This window comes from Magallana gigas, chromosome 3 (assembly GCF_963853765.1).
Source record: "Magallana gigas chromosome 3, xbMagGiga1.1, whole genome shotgun sequence".
Classification (NCBI taxonomy): domain Eukaryota; kingdom Metazoa; phylum Mollusca; class Bivalvia; order Ostreida; family Ostreidae; genus Magallana; species Magallana gigas.
Window position 1 is genome coordinate 44,594,145 of NC_088855.1, and position 21,680 is coordinate 44,615,824.

At 32.8% G+C, this 21,680-nt stretch overlaps 2 protein-coding genes across 2 annotated transcripts; both read left to right on the forward strand.

The window, feature by feature from the left end:
• Positions 1-13,699: 13,699 nt before the first annotated feature.
• LOC136273459 (uncharacterized) lies at positions 13,700-15,255 on the forward strand. Its single transcript, XM_066077884.1, has 2 exons — positions 13,700-13,841; positions 14,197-15,255. The coding sequence occupies exon 2, from the start codon at positions 14,197-14,199 to the stop codon at positions 15,253-15,255; it is 1,059 nt and encodes a 352-aa protein (XP_065933956.1). The 5' UTR covers positions 13,700-13,841.
• LOC117690262 (uncharacterized) lies at positions 15,255-17,522 on the forward strand. Its single transcript, XM_034474596.2, has 3 exons — positions 15,255-15,280; positions 15,373-15,533; positions 15,915-17,522. Exons 2-3 carry the CDS (start codon positions 15,377-15,379, stop codon positions 16,346-16,348), a joined length of 591 nt encoding a protein of 196 aa, XP_034330487.2. The 5' UTR covers positions 15,255-15,280; positions 15,373-15,376; the 3' UTR covers positions 16,349-17,522.
• Positions 17,523-21,680: the final 4,158 nt, after the last annotated feature.

The window sequence follows — 21,680 nt, forward strand, 5'->3', positions numbered from 1 at the left end:
TAAACAGCGTTTTCTTGCAGTACTCAAAAGACTAAACAATTCATCTTCAAAAGTAGGTGGGGCTTAATAAAAACAGGTATTATTTACCTGGAGTGATCAGGGTCAGTCGAGGTGCTCTTTGCTATACACAATGACAAATACAGAACGTAAAGAATATTGAAACTATACTAGTTGTGTATAAATCCACCAGTAAAAAATTCGATTATAAATAAAATTCATTTTATCTGAATATTTTTCTTGATTTGACATACATGTATAATTCATTTGAGGAAAAATACGACTATAATTTTAGTCCTTTGGACCGTCATCACTATATAGAACTCTTAAAAATACTTATTTTCTTATTTTTATATTATCTCTGAAGTTTTATAACTAGCTGATACTATATCAGGTATAATTGAAAGTCGTCTTCCATTATTCTCTGGAGTCATTAAGGGGGCCAATTTTTGTCTTTATCAAGACTAGTGTAATCCTCGAAATAACAGACAGATTAAGACAAACACGGGCGTTGTAGCAGCACACTAATCCCATTCCATTTGCAAAAATGTAGTATCTTCATATCTCTCACGAAAGATACTATTGTCGCTGGCAGGAAGATCAAGACAAATGATACAGATATAAGGATTATTTTCCTTTTAGTCAATAAACATGATCCCAATAACTCAGGCTTTCATATCATCAAATGTCTCTTTTTCAAAATGTATTTGTTTTGGCAAGTTATAACTTGAAAACACGGTTGCAAGAATAAAATACACACCAAACTGTACTCCTGTTAAACTGGTATTAAAATTCCATTCATTGGTTAAAGAATGTTAAACCTATTGCTAGAATTTCACTAACTGTTTCTGTTCAGAATATGTTCAGATTTTTCTTTTTTGTTGCACAGATAGTCAGGCCACCTGAAATATTTAAAATGTAACCATCATCGTCGAAATAACGTAATAATTACATGGATACATTGGTTAAAACTATGGTTGAGATTTAAAAAAAAGGTAAGTGGATACTTAGCCGTTTGTCCAATTTTTGCAACAGTTACAAAATGCATAAATGCAAACGTTGCTACTGCAACACACCCAAGATGCTTGATAAATTATTATAATTTCAACTATTTTGCAGGTGGTACACTTCAATGTAATACTCTTCATATACACCGATCGCAAACAAAACACGAGTATTTTTGACGCTGTGAATTTGTTTACATTCACAGGATCCATACATTTGGATGATATATACTTCCCTAAAGAAAACTCATCAAGGACGCAATGGAGAAAAGTGTCAAAACGTAAATTACCAAAAGGACATTTGGGTAGCCAAAATACTATGAATAGGGGTTTTGACTCTCCCAAAAATTATAAAAGATGTTACACCAATCAATGTTGTGGCCAGAATTATAGATAAAATACTGCCATCTCCCTTAAGTCTTCTTGGCATTAAGCTTCAATCGAGGCGGGTTTCGACAGCAAACATGGGCATGGCTGCTTTCCGTAGCGGACACACCTTCTTCGTGGTTATTATTTTACACAAATATTTTGCCTTTGGTCATAAAATGTCATACAAAATGTATTTGTCCTGTAAAAAATGTTATTCTATTTGTTTGCAAGATTGATACGAGTTGAAGGATCTCCTCTCCCTAATTGATGAGTTTCTGTGATAATGTGACGCGTCGTTGTTGTTATTTTACATACCACTTTCATAAAGTATATGCAGGGCCTTTTGTTTCTAAGAATAAATTTATATGCTTGTATTTGTTGCATTTCGGAGAGATATTCAAAAAAATCATTAGCTTTTTAATTCGAATTATGTTTTAAAGTTAAAACCAATTACGGAAATATACCACTAAGAAAATTATAACAGAGAAATTTGACTATGATTTTAAACACGGAAACATTTCTTGCAATTTCAAGCTACAAAATACATAAAATGTTTATGCAAGGCAGCTGATACAATGTTTTTTTCGTGCTTTATTTCTATTATTACCAATCAATACAATAGTTTTATAAATAAAGACAAACACACTTTCACTCTCTCACTCATTCTAAATGTATATTTACTAAGGGATTATTTGCATGTCATAATTTTTTTTGTCATCAATATACATGTTGATATAGATATATGTGTTATGCCCATTATAAGCATATGGAGATAATAAAAAACAATTAAACATGAATGTCCACCTAGTAATAAAATCATCACATCTCATTTTAATTTGCAAACAACTTTCTCTATATCAAATAATATGCCAATATTGATTTCATTCGTTCGCTAATATGCAGATCAGAACTTTTCCTTGATTTGTAAATGTTTTTTAATAATATCAATATATAAGCAAGATAATTTTGTTCTCTTGTATAGCCAAATATTACTTCACTTAATGAGAAGGTTATACCATTTATGTTCATGTTTAGCACAAAATTAGATATCTCCAATAAAGACATTATAAACTTCTAAGTTATTTTTTGTAAAATATTTATAGATTCTGGTAGGAGAGAAAATTGCTTATGTGGATTATGGTTGTCAATAATATGTAAACAAATGACCTTTTTTTAAATCCAAGTACAGTGGTAAATGGCAGATTCAACACCAAATTCATCAAGCTGGATAAACTCTGCAAGATCATTAAAAAATCCAGACAAATATATAAAGTCTTTCTCATATTAACTTTCCCAAAAAAGTGATTTTTTAAAATTTATTTTGATTTGAGGATTAAACCAGACAGGAATGTGTTGTGCATGATACAATGTTGCTCAAAATCTGAATAGAAGACTGGGGAACGAACAAGGACCAATTAACCTTCAAAATCACAATTAAATCTTATTTCCCATGGATATATTTTTCCCGTCGAGAAAATCACAATTTATGTAAATCATCAAACTTAGATTTCCTCCCGAAAAATCAACATTGATATGATATCCGTGAGGAAGTTCCTTTGTTGGTATAAGTTGGCCAAAGGTCTTTCTTAATAAACAGCTATTATACGGAAAGAATTTTTTCAAGGCAGTGCACTCTGGTGGTAGGATTCTGTGGTTGTTATGGGCAAATACGGCGATATTATAGATTAAGACTGTACTAAAATCTCATTTAAGAAACAATTCCTTCCTTAGAATTCATTTTGTTCCTGAGTCGACTGTCTGATTGCCTTAATCATTGGTTAGTGTGTTAGAAATTTAGATTCTTCGATGTTGTTAGATGAAGCATTAAAAAACCCCCAAACCATGCATCAAGTAAGGAGGACAATTTTTGAAAACCCTACTTCAAGATCTGACAGTGATGGTAAAGTTTTACCAATACTTGTATATTCAAGTGCTATGGCTGCAATAATCATTATTCTTTTTTTATACGAGACAACTCAGTTGTACAACATCGCTGGATTCTTTTTGTTGCCTGTTCTCGGATTCATTATGTATTTTACTTCAGTGGTACTCTGCATTGTTCTGAGGGTATTGGTCAAAATCAAACCAAGATGCTACATTACGGCAATCGCTAAATATCACTCCGTCATCAATGTAGTTCTGGCCCTCCTGTGGATTTTGAGTCTTGGAACTTCAATTTATTCCATTATCTGCACGATTGTTCGTGTTCAATGTGCAATGGAGGACTTGCCAGCTAGACAAATTCATATTGCTATTGGTGCATATTACATCATTAAAGCATCTTTTATGCTAATCCAAACTATCCTTTTGTCTAAGTTTTCCAAAGTAAGGCTCAAACACACAAAACTTATTCAGTGTTTTTTCGTGATTATTTTGCTGACAAATACAACCGCCTGGATATTCAATGTCTCGCACGTACAAAATATAACGTCGGTAAACTCAACTCACTGTTACTGGAATACACCTTTATCAACAAAAGTCATTGTTCCCTTGCATACGATAATGCTTTCAATTGAACAGGAGTACAATATTTTATCAGTGTGTGTAATCTTAAGCTTGTTTCTCAGAAATACCTGGGAGACTTATTATTCCTCTTCTGACGACATCCAGCACAATGCCAGCACGCATTGGAGGGAGGTTTGGAAACCTAGTAAAAGACTTGTCATTTTTTCAGTCATATCTGTCCTTCTCAATCTACCAACTCTTGTTATTTGTGAGATGAGAAATTCTATACCATATACCTCAGAATACGCAACAATAATGTTAAATATTTTCCTCATTTTTACAATACTTTATGGATTTCATATTCTGCGCCAGATTAAACAATATTATCTAAACAAAGAGGTTCTATTTGACTACTTTTTTGACAACGATGTAGTTTACATTGTATGTACATCTGGTGCTATTATGTATGCTGCAATTGGAATATCTTTAGGACGCTTTAGTAGAGGAATATTTGACATAAAAACCATAAAATACACTTTATTTCTGTTCGAGAACTACTATCAAACATTATTTATTCTATATCTTAAAAAGTTTAGAGGAGAATTTTATAAAAGATTGCAGTTTGTATTAGTTTTCTTGCTAGTGTCAAACTTGAAGACATGGCTTATCTTTCAATTTCTGATTTATTCTATATCCTACAGTAATGGAAATGAAGTGCTTGGACCTTTACATCCAGCTGCCAAACATACTTTGTACACCTTGATTTGTATCTATCGATTCCAGTCTTGTATCTATTTATATCAATTTTACAAAAAGGAAAGATATGAACAAACTCTTCCAAATTTTTGAAATACTACCAGTTAAACATAATAAAACTAAGCGTTCTAGTTTTTTTGTTTTCTGAGTTTTCTGTAGAAAATATTAAAATAAAATAGGTTTTTAAATAAGATTTTGCTGATTTGTTAATTATTTTTATTTATTTAACGGACTTAATGCGTTAATTTGAAAAACTTCAGTTTGTCCGCTGAGAAATCTTATCATAACCTTACAAGATTTATATGTTAAGTCATTAAAATAATTTTTCGTGATTGCCGGGTCTATTCAAAATTTCCTCAATTAAAATATAAACAATAATTCAAAAAGTTCAAGATATGAACTTGGTTGGTCACGTTATCACTTCCTGTAAAGAAAATATTCATGTGAACATTAACCATAACTGTTTATAAAATAATTATATTTATTTTTGAGACAACTCGTTCAAAATTATTAACATAACAAAATTATTAACATAAACGGAAAAAAACTGTTCCGTACTGACATTGTTAGTTGCCCCCCCCCCCCCCCCTCCCCCTGCCTATTTTTCAAAAACGTATCTGTCGGTCGTCTGAACAGTCTGTTGCTGACATCTTGATTTTGAATTCCTACTACGACATTACCTGCGACGTGACGTCACAGACGTTGTTATTTCGTCACCATATGAAACAGACCAATTAATTATTTAGAACAAGAGCGACGCCATCTGGATCCAAACATCAACTTCGCTAGATGAAAGTGTACTTTGTTTTCCATAACTGGATGTCCTCATCTCGTTACGCGGAGAAAATATGACCACCGACATGTATTACAAACTAAAAGATATCCATCAATACGTTTATGTCAGTTCTTACTAACTATCCGAGCCATACGTACAATACCACAAAACTTGTGTTATGGCAGGTGTGAACCATAGCTAGGGACAATGGAAAAAGCAATGAATGTTTACATGAAGTACAAGCGAGCCTGATTAAATAACGTTATGCACTAGCAATCATAGATGATGCACAGGTATATATAAAATAAAACCATAATAGCAATGAACAGGGAAACCTTTTTAATCCCACTGAAAACAATGTTTCTGATTAAAAGATATTACCACTCGTTACTACGCTTAATCCTTATATTAGTTATAGAAATAATATTACTGTCGTTCGTATACAAACAACACGTCAATCAACCCGGGAAATTTGACTTTCGTGAGCATCTTGATTTTTTGGCCGCAGGCAATTTTCAGTTTTTTGTTTGTTTTATAAATTTTATACGGACTACGGATTATTTTTTGAAAGATAAAGTCTCATACCTGCAGTGGTGTGTGCATACAAATTTTCATAACGCGCTAACGAACGTTATTCAATTCTATGCACTTACGGCTGCAGTTTTGAGACTAAATCTTTCAAAATATAATATTTTGTATTATAATATACGTGTGTGCGCGCGTACGTGTGCGCGCGCGTTTGTCTGCTAATTTATCTTCATTAGGTATCATATTTTTATCGATAAAATTAGTTTTCCTGATTTGACCACTTATAGTCGCCTGTGTAATTGGTCTGTTTCATATGCCAGATTAATGTTGTGTAAAGATATAATAAGGAAAATTAAGCTGTTCAATTCCATTTGAATGTAGCAATTCCTAAAAACGGAAAACATGCTTTGCGAAAGAAGTTTGGAAAATTCTACAAAAAAATATGGCAATGACGATTATCTTTTGCCAATTCTTCTATCTACAAGTGTTATTGCTGCAGCAGTCATGTTTAGTTTTTTGTACGAGACAACTCCACTGAATAGCGTTTTTGGATTTATTCTTTTGCCTGTTTTCGGGTTTGTTATGTATTTGACATCTATAATATTTTGCATAATTTGGAAGGTGTTGGACAAAACAAATTGTTTTTTGATGTCAAAAGCTAACTATCACTCCGTCGTCGACTTAGTATTGACATTCTTATGGATTTTGAGTCTTGGACATTCAGTATATTCCATTTTCACTTCGATTGTTCGTGTCCAATGTGCCTTAGAAGACGTACCCGCCAGAAAAACGCATATAGCTATTGCAGCATATCGCATCATTCAGACGTCTTTTATGTTTGTCCAAAATACTGTTTTGTCTGATTTTTCCAAACTACGTCTCAAACAAACAAAAATTATTCAATGTGCTGTTGTAATTACTTTACTTACAAATGCAATTCCATGGATTGCCAATATCGCAAACATACAACATATAATATCGGTGAACTCCACTCATTGTTACTGGAATACGCATATATCTACAAAAATAATTATTCCCTTGCAAACTATAATGCTTTCAATTGAACAGGAATATTGCTTTCTATCAGCGTATTTGATATCAAGTTTATTTCTCAGTAAACACTGGCGGACGTGTTCTTTTTCTTCGTGTGACGTTGACTACAAGAACTTTTCTATTTGGCGATCAATGAAACCAAGTAGAGGACTTATCATTTCTTCTATCATTTCTTTCCTGCTCCATCTTCCATGTTTTGTTTTTTTTGTGATGAGAGAACTAATACCAAATACATGGGAGTGGGCAATCATGTTAACAAATACTATCTCACTTTTAATCATATTCTATGGATTCTATATCCTGCGCCGAATTACTCAATATGTTCGGAACAGTGAGGTTCAACCTGAATACTTTTTCGACAACGATTTAATTTACATTTTGTGTACAGCTGGTGATATCGTGTACGCAACAATAGGAATGTCTTTAAGACGCTCTGATAGAGGAACAATTGACGTGAAAACCATAAAAAACACGATATATATAATGGAATTCTACTATCAAACCATATTCATCCTTAACATGAAAAAAGTTAGAGAAAAGTGTAATAATAAATTGCAGTTTGTATTAGTTTTCTTAATTTTTTCGAACATATCGACGTGGCTTGCGTTTCAGTTCTGGTTATACTCTATATCCTATAGTGATAGTGATGAGATACTTGGGCCTCTGCACCCAGCTATTAAACATACTTTGTACACCTTGATTTGTATATATCGTTTCCAATCTTGCATTTATTTGTATCAATTCTACAAAAATGACAATACTTAACAAAGTCCGTAAGGCCTTTAGTTTTTATATCATTCGTATTCAACAACCTAAAAAAAAAACTTGAGATGACAATATAGTGAAATTTTGTGATTTTTTTCTTGCAAATGCAACCAATTCAAATAAAAATAAAGTACATTTTAGACGACTTACTGATTTTGTTGTCAATGATTTTGTTATGTTTCTTCTTCGAGGTTTTCTTTACTTAAAAAAATTAATTAGAGCAATTGAAATCCAAATTTTCAAAAGTATTTTAACTTGAACTTATAAAATGGCTTCGTTACATTAGGCTTTAATCAAAATATTTCTGCAAGTTTTACCTACGATAAACATTGGCAGACAATTTGTTGTAAACTATTGAACCGATGCGTCATCTGACAAGAATATCTAGCCACAAACACACAAAAACATGAAACATAAAATGTTAGAAATGACTATTAAAGTACACACTTATGATTTAATTTTTTTCAAGGAAAGTATACTCTAAAAAGGAAATAGTGTTATCTAACCCTTGCTGATAAACAATATATTTTTCTGTTTATCAATAACAAGAATGGTCAAAGCAACTGGAAAAATCCCTAATCTCTTTGACAGGATTAATAAACATGTGCCTGTTAGCGTCTTTGGCCTTAAAATAATGCAAAGTAACACAATAACGATATTTCATTGATATACTTAACATTTTTTTCTATAGGAAAACAGGAAGTAGCGTTGTTTGGTTCTGAGCAGGCGTAAAAAGCAACAACTTTGACGGCAGATATCTCGCTTAATAAGCCGTCAATAAAAATGTAGTTTTTTGTACTTGGTTATTATTTTTTAAAACGTAATTGAAACGGATTTTAACTTTTAACATCATCTTTCACGCTTTCTCTGAGCAGAGCTGTGTTGCAAAGACAAAGCATCCGGTCGATCTGGAAGTTTATAATAGCACCACCGAGACGCACAGCTTCTTTTGAATATCACATCATATAACCAACTGCCATTTGGCTGCCGGTTAAAATAAATTTACTAAAGGCATGACAGGAATAAAATCTTTTCTTAAAACAATCCATTCTAATGAATTTGTGTTTGAAGATCAATTATTTTTCCTAGGAACTTGATCCTACCTCTATCTTTTAAGAGGTCCGTGTTGCTCTGCTTCAAATTTGTATTTCGTTTTATGGATTTTTGAGATGGTTGACAGTTTGTTATTGTCATTTTTTCACTCCCAAATACGTGAGTTTTATAAGAATAACAAATATTATAAAAAAGAATTTTAATGCAAGGTAATTGAACATTTTGTGTTACTACGTAATACACATATTTTCGTTTGCCATAAACAGCGTTTTCTTGCAGTACTCAAAAGACTAAACAATTCATCTTCAAAAGTAGGTGGGGCTTAATAAAAACAGGTATTATTTACCTGGAGTGATCAGGGTCAGTCGAGGTGCTCTTTGCTATACACAATGACAAACACAGAACGTAAAGAATATTGAAACTATACTAGTTGTGTATAAATCCACCAGTAAAAAATTCGATTATAAATAAAATTCATTTTATCTGAATATTTTTCTTGATTTGACATACATGTATAATTCATTTGAGGAAAAATACGACTATAATTTTAGTCCTTTGGACCGTCATCACTATATAGAACTCTTAAAAATACTTATTTTCTTATTTTTATATTATCTCTGAAGTTTTATAACTAGCTGATACTATATCAGGTATAATTGAAAGTCGTCTTCCATTATTCTCTGGAGTCATTAAGGGGGCCAATTTTTGTCTTTATCAAGACTAGTGTAATCCTCGAAATAACAGACAGATTAAGACAAACACGGGCGTTGTAGCAGCACACTAATCCCATTCCATTTGCAAAAATGTAGTATCTTCATATCTCTCACGAAAGATACTATTGTTGCTGGCAGGAAGATCAAGACAAATGATACAGATATAAGGATTATTTTCCTTTTAGTCAATAAACATGATCCCAATAACTCAGGCTTTCATATCATCAAATGTCTCTTTTTCAAAATGTATTTGTTTTGGCAAGTTATAACTTGAAAACACGGTTGCAAGAATAAAATACACACCAAACTGTACTCCTGTTAAACTGGTATTAAAATTCCATTCATTGGTTAAAGAATGTTAAACCTATTGCTAGAATTTCACTAACTGTTTCTGTTCAGAATATGTTCAGATTTTTCTTTTTTGTTGCACAGATAGTCAGGCCACCTGAAATATTTAAAATGTAACCATCATCGTCGAAATAACGTAATAATTACATGGATACATTGGTTAAAACTATGGTTGAGATTTTAAAAAAAGGTAAGTGGATACTTAGCCGTTTGTCCAATTTTTGCAACAGTTCCAAAATGCATAAATGCAAACGTTGCTACTGCAACACACCCAAGATGCTTGATAAATTATTATAATTTCAACTATTTTGCAGGTGGTACACTTCAATGTAATACTCTTCATATACACCGATCGCAAACAAAACACGAGTATTTTTGACGCTGTGAATTTGTTTACATTCACAGGATCCATACATTTGGATGATATATACTTCCCTAAAGAAAACTCATCAAGGACGCAATGGAGAAAAGTGTCAAAACGTAAATTACCAAAAGGACATTTGGGTAGCCAAAATACTATGAATAGGGGTTTTGACTCTCCCAAAAATTATAAAAGATGTTACACCAATCAATGTTGTGGCCAGAATTATAGATAAAATGCTGCCATCTCCCTTAAGTCTTCTTGGCATTAAGCTTCAATCGAGGCGGGTTTCGACAGCAAACATGGACATGGCTGCTTTCCGTAGCGGACACACCTTCTTCGTGGTTATTATTTTACACAAATATTTTGCCTTTGGTCATAAAATGTCATACAAAATGTATTTGTCCTGTAAAAAATGTTATTCTATTTGTTTGCAAGATTGATACGAGTTGAAGGATCTCCTCTCCCTAATTGATGAGTTTCTGTGATAATGTGACGCGTCGTTGTTGTTATTTTACATACCACTTTCATAAAGTATATGCAGGGCCTTTTGTTTCTAAGAATAAATTTATATGCTTGTATTTGTTGAATTTCGGAGAGATATTTAAAAAAATCATTAGCTTTTTAATTCGAATTATGTTTTAAAATTAAAACCAATTATATACCACTAAGAAAATTATAACAGAGAAATTTGACTATGATTTTAAACACGGAAACATTTCTTGCAATTTCAAGCTACAAAATAAATAAAATGTTTATTTTAGGTGATAAGATAAGGTCGGGGCGGGATAAACTCCAATAAAGCCTAAAAGTTTATGCACACGAAAGTATTTGTTGCAATGTTAGGTCCCAATGAATGTAAGAACTAAAAGTATTACTTCGTGCATAAGAAATGGTTTATCTAAATTAATACACTGTTAATTAATTTTTGCACATTTAAGGAAAGAATCTTTTCCGGTTTCCGCCTCTCAAAAATAAATTTGAAAAATCGTTTATAAAATCAAAAGGAAATAAAATTAAAATATCATTTTTTCTTTGTGTAGAAATAGTGATAAAAGTTAAAAATCAAACAAGGACTATATTTCTGGCGGAACATTGGCGTAGGAAAATGTCACATTTTTTTGAGATTTTTAAATCTTCAAAATAAGTCTGGAGCGCGCTGTTCGAAAGCTGTTTTAAGTGATTAAAAAGGCATTGTCCTGTTCTTGTATGTATAAATTACATACAAAACAACATTAAGAATCTCATATGTATTGCTTTTATATCTTTTGGCAACAGTTTTGACCTGTTTCGGGCACAAACAAGCCAGTTCAAGAAATGTTGATATTCTTATCCCCAAATGTACAAGATGGCTGCACACCCCCATTAACAGGAAAATATCTTTTAAAGATTGGTGATTTTTTGTCCGTTTATGATTACCAGATGGTAGAAAAATGAGTTAATAAATTATACATGATAAACATAATTTTTATGTTTAATGTTTTGAATTAAAGAGTTAAAAGAAACGCAAATCCAAGTATACACAGTAATCAAAAATAACATTAACCTTTCGTTTGAATAACACTTTGCAATTAATTCCACTGAATTAATCTTAATGGCCTGTAATTCCGCATAATTCACACAGGTTTTACACCACATAAAAAGATTGTGTTCTTTTAAGAAATAAGAATGATTTATTACTATTAATGGAGCAAGGAAACATCCAAACTTTATTTATTATAGTTTGGGAAGTAACCTTCTGTTGCTTTCGTCATAAAAATCTGCGTACTTAAAACAATTAAAATGTTATTGCCTGTTGTAAAGAACAAAACTGATAAACTTGGACAAATATTAAGCATGTATGTTTGTTAGCACTTTCTAGATCTACAAATAATTTGCAACATACCTTGTTTAAATGTATGACAGTTGCAAAAGATTTAGCAGAAAACCGGGTTGCATTTAATATTTAAGTCTTCTAAATATAAAGGAAATGTCTCAAGATAGAACGAGTATACCACTAACTTGCGAAGTTTCGTCTGGAAGATCTCACAATTTTCCATTAATACTGATATCTACAAGTATTATGGCTGCAACCGCTGTTGTGATTTACGTGTACGAGTCTACAAGGCTGTATGACGTCATTGGATACTTATTGCTGCCTGTTTTCGTGTTTATAATGAATTTGACGTCTGTTATATTCTGGATTTCGCTGAAGGTATTGGTTAAAACGCGCCGTAATTCCTATGTGACGACATGTGCTAAAGAAAAATATGTTATCAATTTGGTGTTAATTTTCTTGTGGATTTTGGGTGTTGGGGCTATATTTTATTCAATTCTTAACACAATTGTATATGTTCAATACCCATTTGAAGACGTCCCAACTAGAAAAACACATATTGCAAACAGTGCATATCGTGCCATTCAGGCAGTCTTCATAATGGTCCAAACAATCGTTTTGTCTGATATTTATAAATTACATCTAAGACGCACAAAGCTTATTCAGTGTTTTTTCGTGGTCATTTTGCTGACAAATACAAATGCTTGGATATACAACATCTCAATTATACAAAAACCGATCTCACTTAACTCTTCGTATACGACCTCGTGTTACTGGAATACTCAGACAGAAACAAAACTACTTGGTCTTTTGCATCCAGTAATGTTTGCCATTGAGCAAGAATACAATTTTCTATCAGTGTGCGTGATACTAAGTCTGTTCTTTGGTAATCCCTGGAAGACAGTGGGAATTGACTACACGGAAAGACGACATCGTCAATCGTGGAAACCTAGCAGACGATTTGTAATTTCTTCATTCGTTTCTTTTCTTGTTCAGTTACCATCTATAATTATTTTTCTGCTCTCAGAATTATATAGCATTCAAACATTGTCTAATGCTTTGGATCTCGCAGTAATGTTAAATAGTGGTACCTTACTTTTGATATTTCTTTATGGATTTCATACCCTCCGCCAAATGAACCCAGACCCTTATAAAAAAGAGGTTCAATCCGATTGCTTTTTTGATAACGATGCTGTTTACATTTGTTGTGCCTCTGCTTTTATTATGTATGCCGCCATTGGAGTGTCTAAACATATTTATAGAGGATCATTTGACCCGGTAGTTATGAAATATACACTGATTCTGATAGAGACCTTTTATCAAACTATATTTACTCTTTACCTAAAACTTTTTAAAGGAAAATGTTATAAGAAATTGTATTTTGTATTAATTTTCTTGCTATCTTCAAACATGATAACATGGATTTATGATCAATTTTGGATGTATTATATATCTTAGAGTAATAGCAATGAAGTGTTTGGTCCATTACATCCAGCTGCGAGACACATATTATACAACTTTGTTTGTTTCTATCGATTTCAGTCATTTATCTATTAATAATGAGTCAGTCAAATGCCAATTACACTTTCCATTTAATCTATTTAGAGATACTAAATTCACTTAATAAACCTGACTCTAACTGAATTCATAAAGTTATGTTACAATGAAACGTTGAATAACAAACTGTACTGCAAAAATCTAATATGCCTTACTTCTTGCACAATTTTTTTTCAGAATATCTTCATAACTGCAAATACTTAAAGCATCATGCTATGTGGTGGATCTTCGTGGCCTCTTTGAAAATGAAAGATTTAGCAGATTACGACCTTCATGATGTTTGATTTGATAAGAGTTAAAGGTATTTAATTAGTCTATGCATCTACTCAATAATATTTAGTACGGATATTGTATATACAACATACATGTGTATTGTTATTTAGACCCCTGCTCTGAATCGAAGGAGATAGGGAGTATACTTAGGCTATCTTTGCCCTTGTATGTCTGTGCATAACAGATTTTTGTCACATTTATCTTAACTATTATAGGTAATAACAAAAAAGAAGTCTTAGCCATATTAACTAAAAAGGGATTTATATATGTATGCATACATTAAATATAAAGTTGGAAGGAGGAAAATTCAAAAATCTATAATTATATACATGTACATGTAGTCTTTGAATAATCTTATTAGTTTTTCAATTATTTTGCTACAGATGCCTGGTAAAAAATCCTACAAGTGCTTCCTTTGTCCTCGCATAACAAAAAGGACTGACAGATTTGCCATATCCAAAAGTCACAGACTTGTTGTTAACAGAATTTCAGGACGAACACCAAGTGATGGGGATTTTCTCTGCAACAAGTGTCGTCATGTGTGCAAGTCATATGTTAAGGGATCTGAGAAAGCAAAGAAAAAAGTGCAGGCATGTACTTCTTCTACATGTACTCCTCAGCCATCTGTAACACCTGTTAGCCCACCTTCAGTGCAGCTGCCATTCCCTAGCTCAGCTAGAGGACACTCCTCCTGTTGCATCTGCAAGAGGCCTGGACCAAAACTCATTATTGTTCCTGTGGATATCAGACACCAGATATTTATATCCAAGGAAATCATTATTCCAGCTGGTGCCAGGTGTTGTCCAAACCATCTCCATGGAAATATTGGGGATCTTGAACCTACAGCTGATACAACAACAGTGAATAGATCAACAATCGCCCAACTGATCAAGTTTTTAAGGTCAGAAATTCAGAGGCAAGAGAAAACAAGACTTGATTTTAACAGCGAAAAAACTCTCAGTAATGCCGAGTACCGTGATCTCATGGGAATTTCCAAGGACTCTTTCAAAGATCTTCTGCTCTTCGTGGAGGGAAAAGTTCGGCCTACTCCAACAAGATCTGTACGGACTAGCTTAGCTATTTTCCTGATGAAATTAAGGGGAGGTGAATCAAACAGAGTACTTTCAACCCTTTTCAATGTATCTAAGTCCAGTATTCGAAGATGCATTAGTTCTGTACGCTCAGCCCTTTCTGGAAAATTTGTCCATAAAAACCTGGGTTTCCAGCACATCTCACGTGCAGAGATTATACAGCACCATACAAGACAGTTAGCTCAAACTCTGTTCAAAACCAGCCCAGGCAATCAAGCAATTTTAGTAATGGACGGTACCTACATCTACATTAACAAGAGTGGAAACTTTCAGTTCCAAAGGCAATCATATAGATTGCACAAGGGACGTCCTTTGGTAAAGCCAATGATAATTGTTTCAACGACTTCATAAGGATTGTCTGTGCTATTTGCAATAGGTAAAAATAGAACAATGTAATTCATTTATACTAATACTCTATACCATTTGATATTTTTACTATTTTAACACTGCTGTTTTTGTTGGTTACAGATACATGAAACCACTTTCTAACGGAAATGCTACTGAGGATGAGTCCCTTGGATGTAAGATGCTTTTTCTATCCAAGCAAGTCAACGCCTTACAACAACATGTGGAGGAACATCACCTAGATCGGCGCTCTGTGTGTTGGGAACCAGTAGATGATCTAAAAGGTATGTATGAATAACTATATATACCCTAGTTAACACAAAATTTTGCTTGCCCTGCTTCAAATGTTTGAACTGAATTTATTGAATAAATCAAAAGGATAAGACACAAGTTTTAAACAGGTTAGATAGTCTTCTCCTTATGTTTGAAAACATTAACAGGTTATAGAATCTTATTACTTGATATATTTTTTTCATTTATGAAAAATAAAGATGTATAAATTATCAAATAATCATAATTTTTTGTATTGAGTGTTCATAATAACATTTTTTAATCCAAATCAAATGCTAATCTTTGATTTTATGTACAGTGGATTAGCCTAGCTAGCATATATTTTCTCTGCATGTATTTATTTGACCTCAATTACTTTGATATATTTTTATTAGGCTTTCCGTATCTTGATGAAGAGCAGCTTCGAAATCTCACTTGTGGGATATACCAGCTTCGACTCTCACCCAGTTATGCACAGGAACACTTGGAAGGCAACTGCCAGATACATGTCCACAAAGAGGAGCCAGGTCTTGTCAGGGTACGGTTACAGAGTCGACATGTATCATCTCGATCATACCAGTTATGGATAAGATATGATGAAGCAAGTGTTACAGCATGGTACTGTAAATGCAGAGCCCGGGCAAGAGTTGTTGGGATGTGTTCCCACATTGCAGCCATTTTATGGTTTTTGGGAAATGCGAGGCACAGGATCTCAAGTGGATTTGGAGTTCGAAACTGGGGAGACTTTGTTGACGATGCAAACAACATTCCAACTCCAGTTGATGAAAGTGAGTCCTCTGAGGGAGAACTTAGCGGGACGGAAGAATGACATTTAACTGTAAACATTGTTAGATTAAATATTAATTGTATATCAACTGCTTATCCTCAGATCCTAAAATCCATGCAATAATGAAAATAATATTCAAAACAGTTTCTATGCAGATCAATAGAATCTTAAAGATAATTCATTTATATAACTTTTCATTATTTTCTAACTGTAGTTATTAATGCACTACACACCCAAATGATATTTTTTCAAAAGTTTTGATTGCTAATTTTTTCTATTATTCATAATGAAATTATTTGTATGTGCACAAGTTTAGATTGCTTATTTTTTCTATTATCCATAATTAAATCATTTGTATGTGCGCAAACCTATACAGTATCTTTAAAAAAGAACTGAAGGGTCTCTGATCATGCATGCATGTAACAACATGTTTGATAAATGGTGTTAGAATTGTTGTGAATATTTGAAACTTATTTGAGTGTAATGCATTTTGTATGAATAAGTTTATGTTGTCATGGAAACTTATTTGTGTGTGTATTTTAATCTCTTGAACTACATTTATTTATTGATCATATTTCATTTGTTGATAAAATACTTTTGGAATATAGATTAAAAGAATACCATTCACAATCTTCAACTTCAGCTGTTATAAACATTGAAAAAATTTGTAACTTTTTGTTGTCATGGAAACTATTTTTTTTTTTTTACAAATTAAGATATATACATAAATGATGTACATGTAATGTAATGATGTAAAAACATTTTAAAAACACTACTCTTTTTGAAAATATTTCATATTTAACTTGATTTTGATAAAGGCGAAAAAAAATTACTCAATCTTGCTTTTCCAGAAGGTGGAGATTTTGTACTATCTGGTTGCCATAGAAGCTCTTTTTATACATGCACACAAATGTGTTATATGTTTTTCTCATAATGTTATTGTTATTGTTGATTAAGTTACCAAGTTGTTACAGTATTAAAATATTCATTAGTTTTATATTTGATTACAAGTGTTGTGTCAATCATTATGTCAATGCTTAATTTTGCACTAAGTTGGCCCATCTGACACCTAAAATCTAAGCCCACTGTACAGACCCCTAGTGACCCAAAACTCATTATACTTTCTCAATTATGAAAGTAAACTACCTTAACAACATTTATAGAAAATTTCATTAAAATCTGAGAATGGGCCATTTTTGGGTGTTCGTGGCTCAAGTCCTTTTAAAGTAAAACCTCTCCTTAAAGTTTGTCAACTGTGTACTACAATTTTATTTGTTCATGTTTAACAACTCGAAAAATAGATTTTGGCTACTACCAAATAACTTGGTACAAACGAAGTCCAAGCTTTATGGTTTGGTGACAATCCTAAAGTAATCATAATCATGACCATAATTGGCAATGATTTGTTATTGACTAATTGACCATATTGCATATCTTTTATTGGGTTTTCAAAAACAAATATAATATGATATATAGTGTTTTGTTCTAAATTGATATGCATGAAAATAACTCTTATATTTAAGGAGAAGAACTGATAAGTTGTTAAAACTTGTTTTTGATCCCTTTGAACAATAAATTAATGATGTTCAAAACAATCGGGTTTTCAAAATTTGATTGTCAGTTGTCAAGTAAAAGGTGAGTTAAAAAGCTTACATGTTTTTAAAATTAAATCGATGTAACACTAGGGTACCATATGCATCTCTTTACTATGTGCTTTCCATATATTAACATTTTATGATATTCATTCTTATGTCAACAAGGTAAAAGTAAATCTACGTTCAGTAAAAATAACGCGTTTACATTAGAAGATGTTTTTATTTTGACAAAAAATTACTAAAAAGTGCAGTGAGAATTATTAGACACAAGTAAACATAATAAATCACCTTTTAGCAAAAAGGTTATGATAAAATATAGTTATATATACCTCACTCTCTAACCAAGATACAGGCTGCTGTATATGATTCATTAGGTACATGTTATAATTTCAGGCGTTCCCACATTTCTAATCACGTGTACACAAGATAACATTCAAAGCTGATATAGTTTACATATTTATCTCACTTTATCTGACACAGTGTGTAATCATTTTGACACAGGTTGTTTTAATGTAAATATTAAAAAACACTGATTTTATTTCCTATCTCCCTAAATTTTGTACAATCTTATTCGCTAAAGCAATCATAGTTCCTGTAGGACAGAATGATTCGGCCGAATATCTATCAGAACTGAGTCCTGAGAGACGAACTGCTTGCTGCTAAATACAAGTGTACCACTGACAGTTATTGTTGCGACAGCAAGAAAGGGGATTTCAAAGTTTAAAAAAAACTACGTTTGAACCTGCATGACGCCACCGCGCAGTTTTGTCAATGTGATTCCTAAGAATAATCACTGGGTCCAATCTAGGATTTGTGTTGGGTGGTATCCGTTCCGATGAGTGTCATGTTTAATGCCAAAGAAACTAAGTAGAACTTGTTCAAGTCTTCTCTTCCCACTTCAGTTTAAGTCTTCACAAGCATGTAGTTTCCACCTTTTGTTCTGGAATGATTCTGCTTGACCTCATGTGAGGAGTATATTCTTGTTATTGTTTGGTATTCTTATCAGTGGACATTTTGTTGCCTTGCATAGACGATGGAACCATAATTCTGTTGTTGCTATTACGGTTGTGTCCGCCTTTTGGGCGTGAAGTACATGTATGTCCAATATTTCTTGTATAAGGCACAATGGCGCATTTACAAAAGTATTGTGAAACGTCTAATCTTGCTGAGCCAGAGCGTTTACACCTGAGGATCTTGTATGATAAAACCGAGTATTGAAACCTCTGTGTGACACATTGTGTTCAAGAAGTTCAATAATTCTGGGTAAGGTTGCCACTCGTACTTGTCGTTTAGACAAATTAGGCTGATGTGGTTTGATGCTGTTTTTCTGCTATGTGACAGCAAGTAATGGATACGTGATGATGTATAGCCTCTGTCCATATTGCAGTTCCTATCTGATTTAATTCATGACTTGTTCTGCTCATATGGTTCAAGTAGGCTACCGTTGAAATATTGTCCGACACCACTTGAATTATTTTTCTAGATACGTGGTCCCTGAATGCTACAAATGTACTAATGCTAATAATGAGAACAGTCCACATCTCCCGATGACTCGAAAGAGTGATTCCTATTACACTGCCCAAAATCCTTGAGCTTCCTTGTCGTTTAGAATGGCACCCCGGCCAACCTAGGAGTCATCCGTTGTTAGCTGTGTGTCGATGGGTTTTGCCATGAACATACATCCTTTCAATAAGGCAATGCGTCTTTCCACCTCAGAAAATCGGACTTAGCAGCAGTTGACCACTGTAATAATGTATTCCATGACAACTTAATATGTCGAGGTCTTTATGCCGATCGAAGTTTCAAATACCCCGGCAACTCCGCTTTTGGTGTAGCCACGCACTGTTCAATGATGCGAGCAAGCGATGGCCCGTATGTTGTCTTTTGACAAAGCACGGCAACTATTGGACCTTATTTTAGCTCACCTGAACCGAAGGTTCAAGTGAGCTTTTCTGATCACCTGTTGTCCGTCGTCTGCCCGTCCGTCTGCCCGTCCGTCTGTAAACTTTTCACATTTTTGACTTCTTTTCTAGAACCACTGAGCCACATTTAACCAAACTTGGTACAAAGCATCCTTATGGGAAGGGGATTCTAAATTGTTAAAATAAAAGGCACAACCCTTTTTAAAAGGGAGATAATTGCGAAACTGCGAAAATTGGGTGGGTGTCTTAAAAAATCTTTATCTTAAGAACCACTGCACCAGACATGCCAATATTTACACCAAAGCTTGTATATATAGTGAAGATTCTAAATTGTAAAAATCGCGATCCCCGGATTAATTTTGGGGTCCCAAGAGGGGTTCAAAGTTGATTAAAAAAGACAAATTTAACATAGAAATACATGGGGGGGGAATGTTTTTAAAAATGTATTCTTAAGGATTACAGTGCTAAAATTAGTGAGATTACTATACAAGTACCCTAAGATAGTGTAGATTCTAAATTGTGAAAACCGTGATCCCCGGACTAATACTACGTACGGCTCCAAAGTTTAACATAGACTTATGTAATGGGAAAATGTTTTTAAACTCTTCTTTTTAAAAATTACAATGCTACAGTTTGTGAGATTACTATGCAATCATTCTAAGATAGTGCAGATTCTAAATTGTTTAAATCATTTCTTATTAAAAGAAGTATTATAAAAAGAAAAAAGAAATTTCCATGATTAGTTTATCATAGTTAAATTATCTGGAAATACATGTGTATGTTTATCGACTAGTTTTTTGTTTTTTGGAATTTCGATCCCGACATTAATTACTCACATATCGAGATCCAAGTGATCGGGATCAAAGATCATAAATTCTAACAACTTCAAAAAGGTGTGGATCTTAGTTTTTACGAAGTTTTGATTCACAAACACACAGTTAGGAAAGATAAAGGAACAAAAGATAAAAAATGGTTATGGAAAAAAATTAGGAATCATTGATAGACTTTATCAACTATATATAGACTTTCAGACAGATGATCGATGAGAATGCAAAATCTAACATGACCATCACACCTGCAATATTTTTATTTGATGAATCGATGAAGAAGCTTTTAATGATTGAAATACAAAACAGATGCCAATATCATCTTTTAATAATTTAACGAATATTTTTCAGTGAAAATGGGATTTTTTTTTTACTGCAAATGGGTATTTTAGAGCTTAAAATTCAGTCTCATTTGATGTGTAAAATAACTATGAATAAAAACATGCCAAAGATAAAATTGTTTCTTCTTTTTAAGTATTGTTTAATATATGGCAAAATCTTAAAATGTATGAGTTTTACAATATTTATTTAGAGTCCACTTCATAATAAACGCTTTCGAAATAAAATGATACAAGGACTATTGTTCAGGTGAGCGATTTGTGGCCCATGGGCCTCTTGTTTTAATTCTAGTCTTAGTGACCTTTAAGGTCACATAATTCCCGAAAGCGTCAATTACATGACCAAAGTACTCTTCGATGTGTTTGGCATCAAGACCAAGACAATATTTCTCATAATTTATTTGAAATCCTAAAGAAATTAAGGGGTCAATCACATGCTTACAATGTTCGGAAATGGATGGATCACGTGCGAAAATTTAAATATCATCAACATATGCCAAAAAACAATATTTCACAGAAAGAGTAGGGACTAAAATGTATATCAAAAGTTAGTATATTTCATACATAATATTGTTCTTTTCACCAAAAACCCAAATACTTCCTGTAATCTTTATGAACAGGTATGTGATAAAACAGTCGTTTAGGTCATTAAAATAATTCAATTTTTTCAACAGAATCTTTGATACATTTAT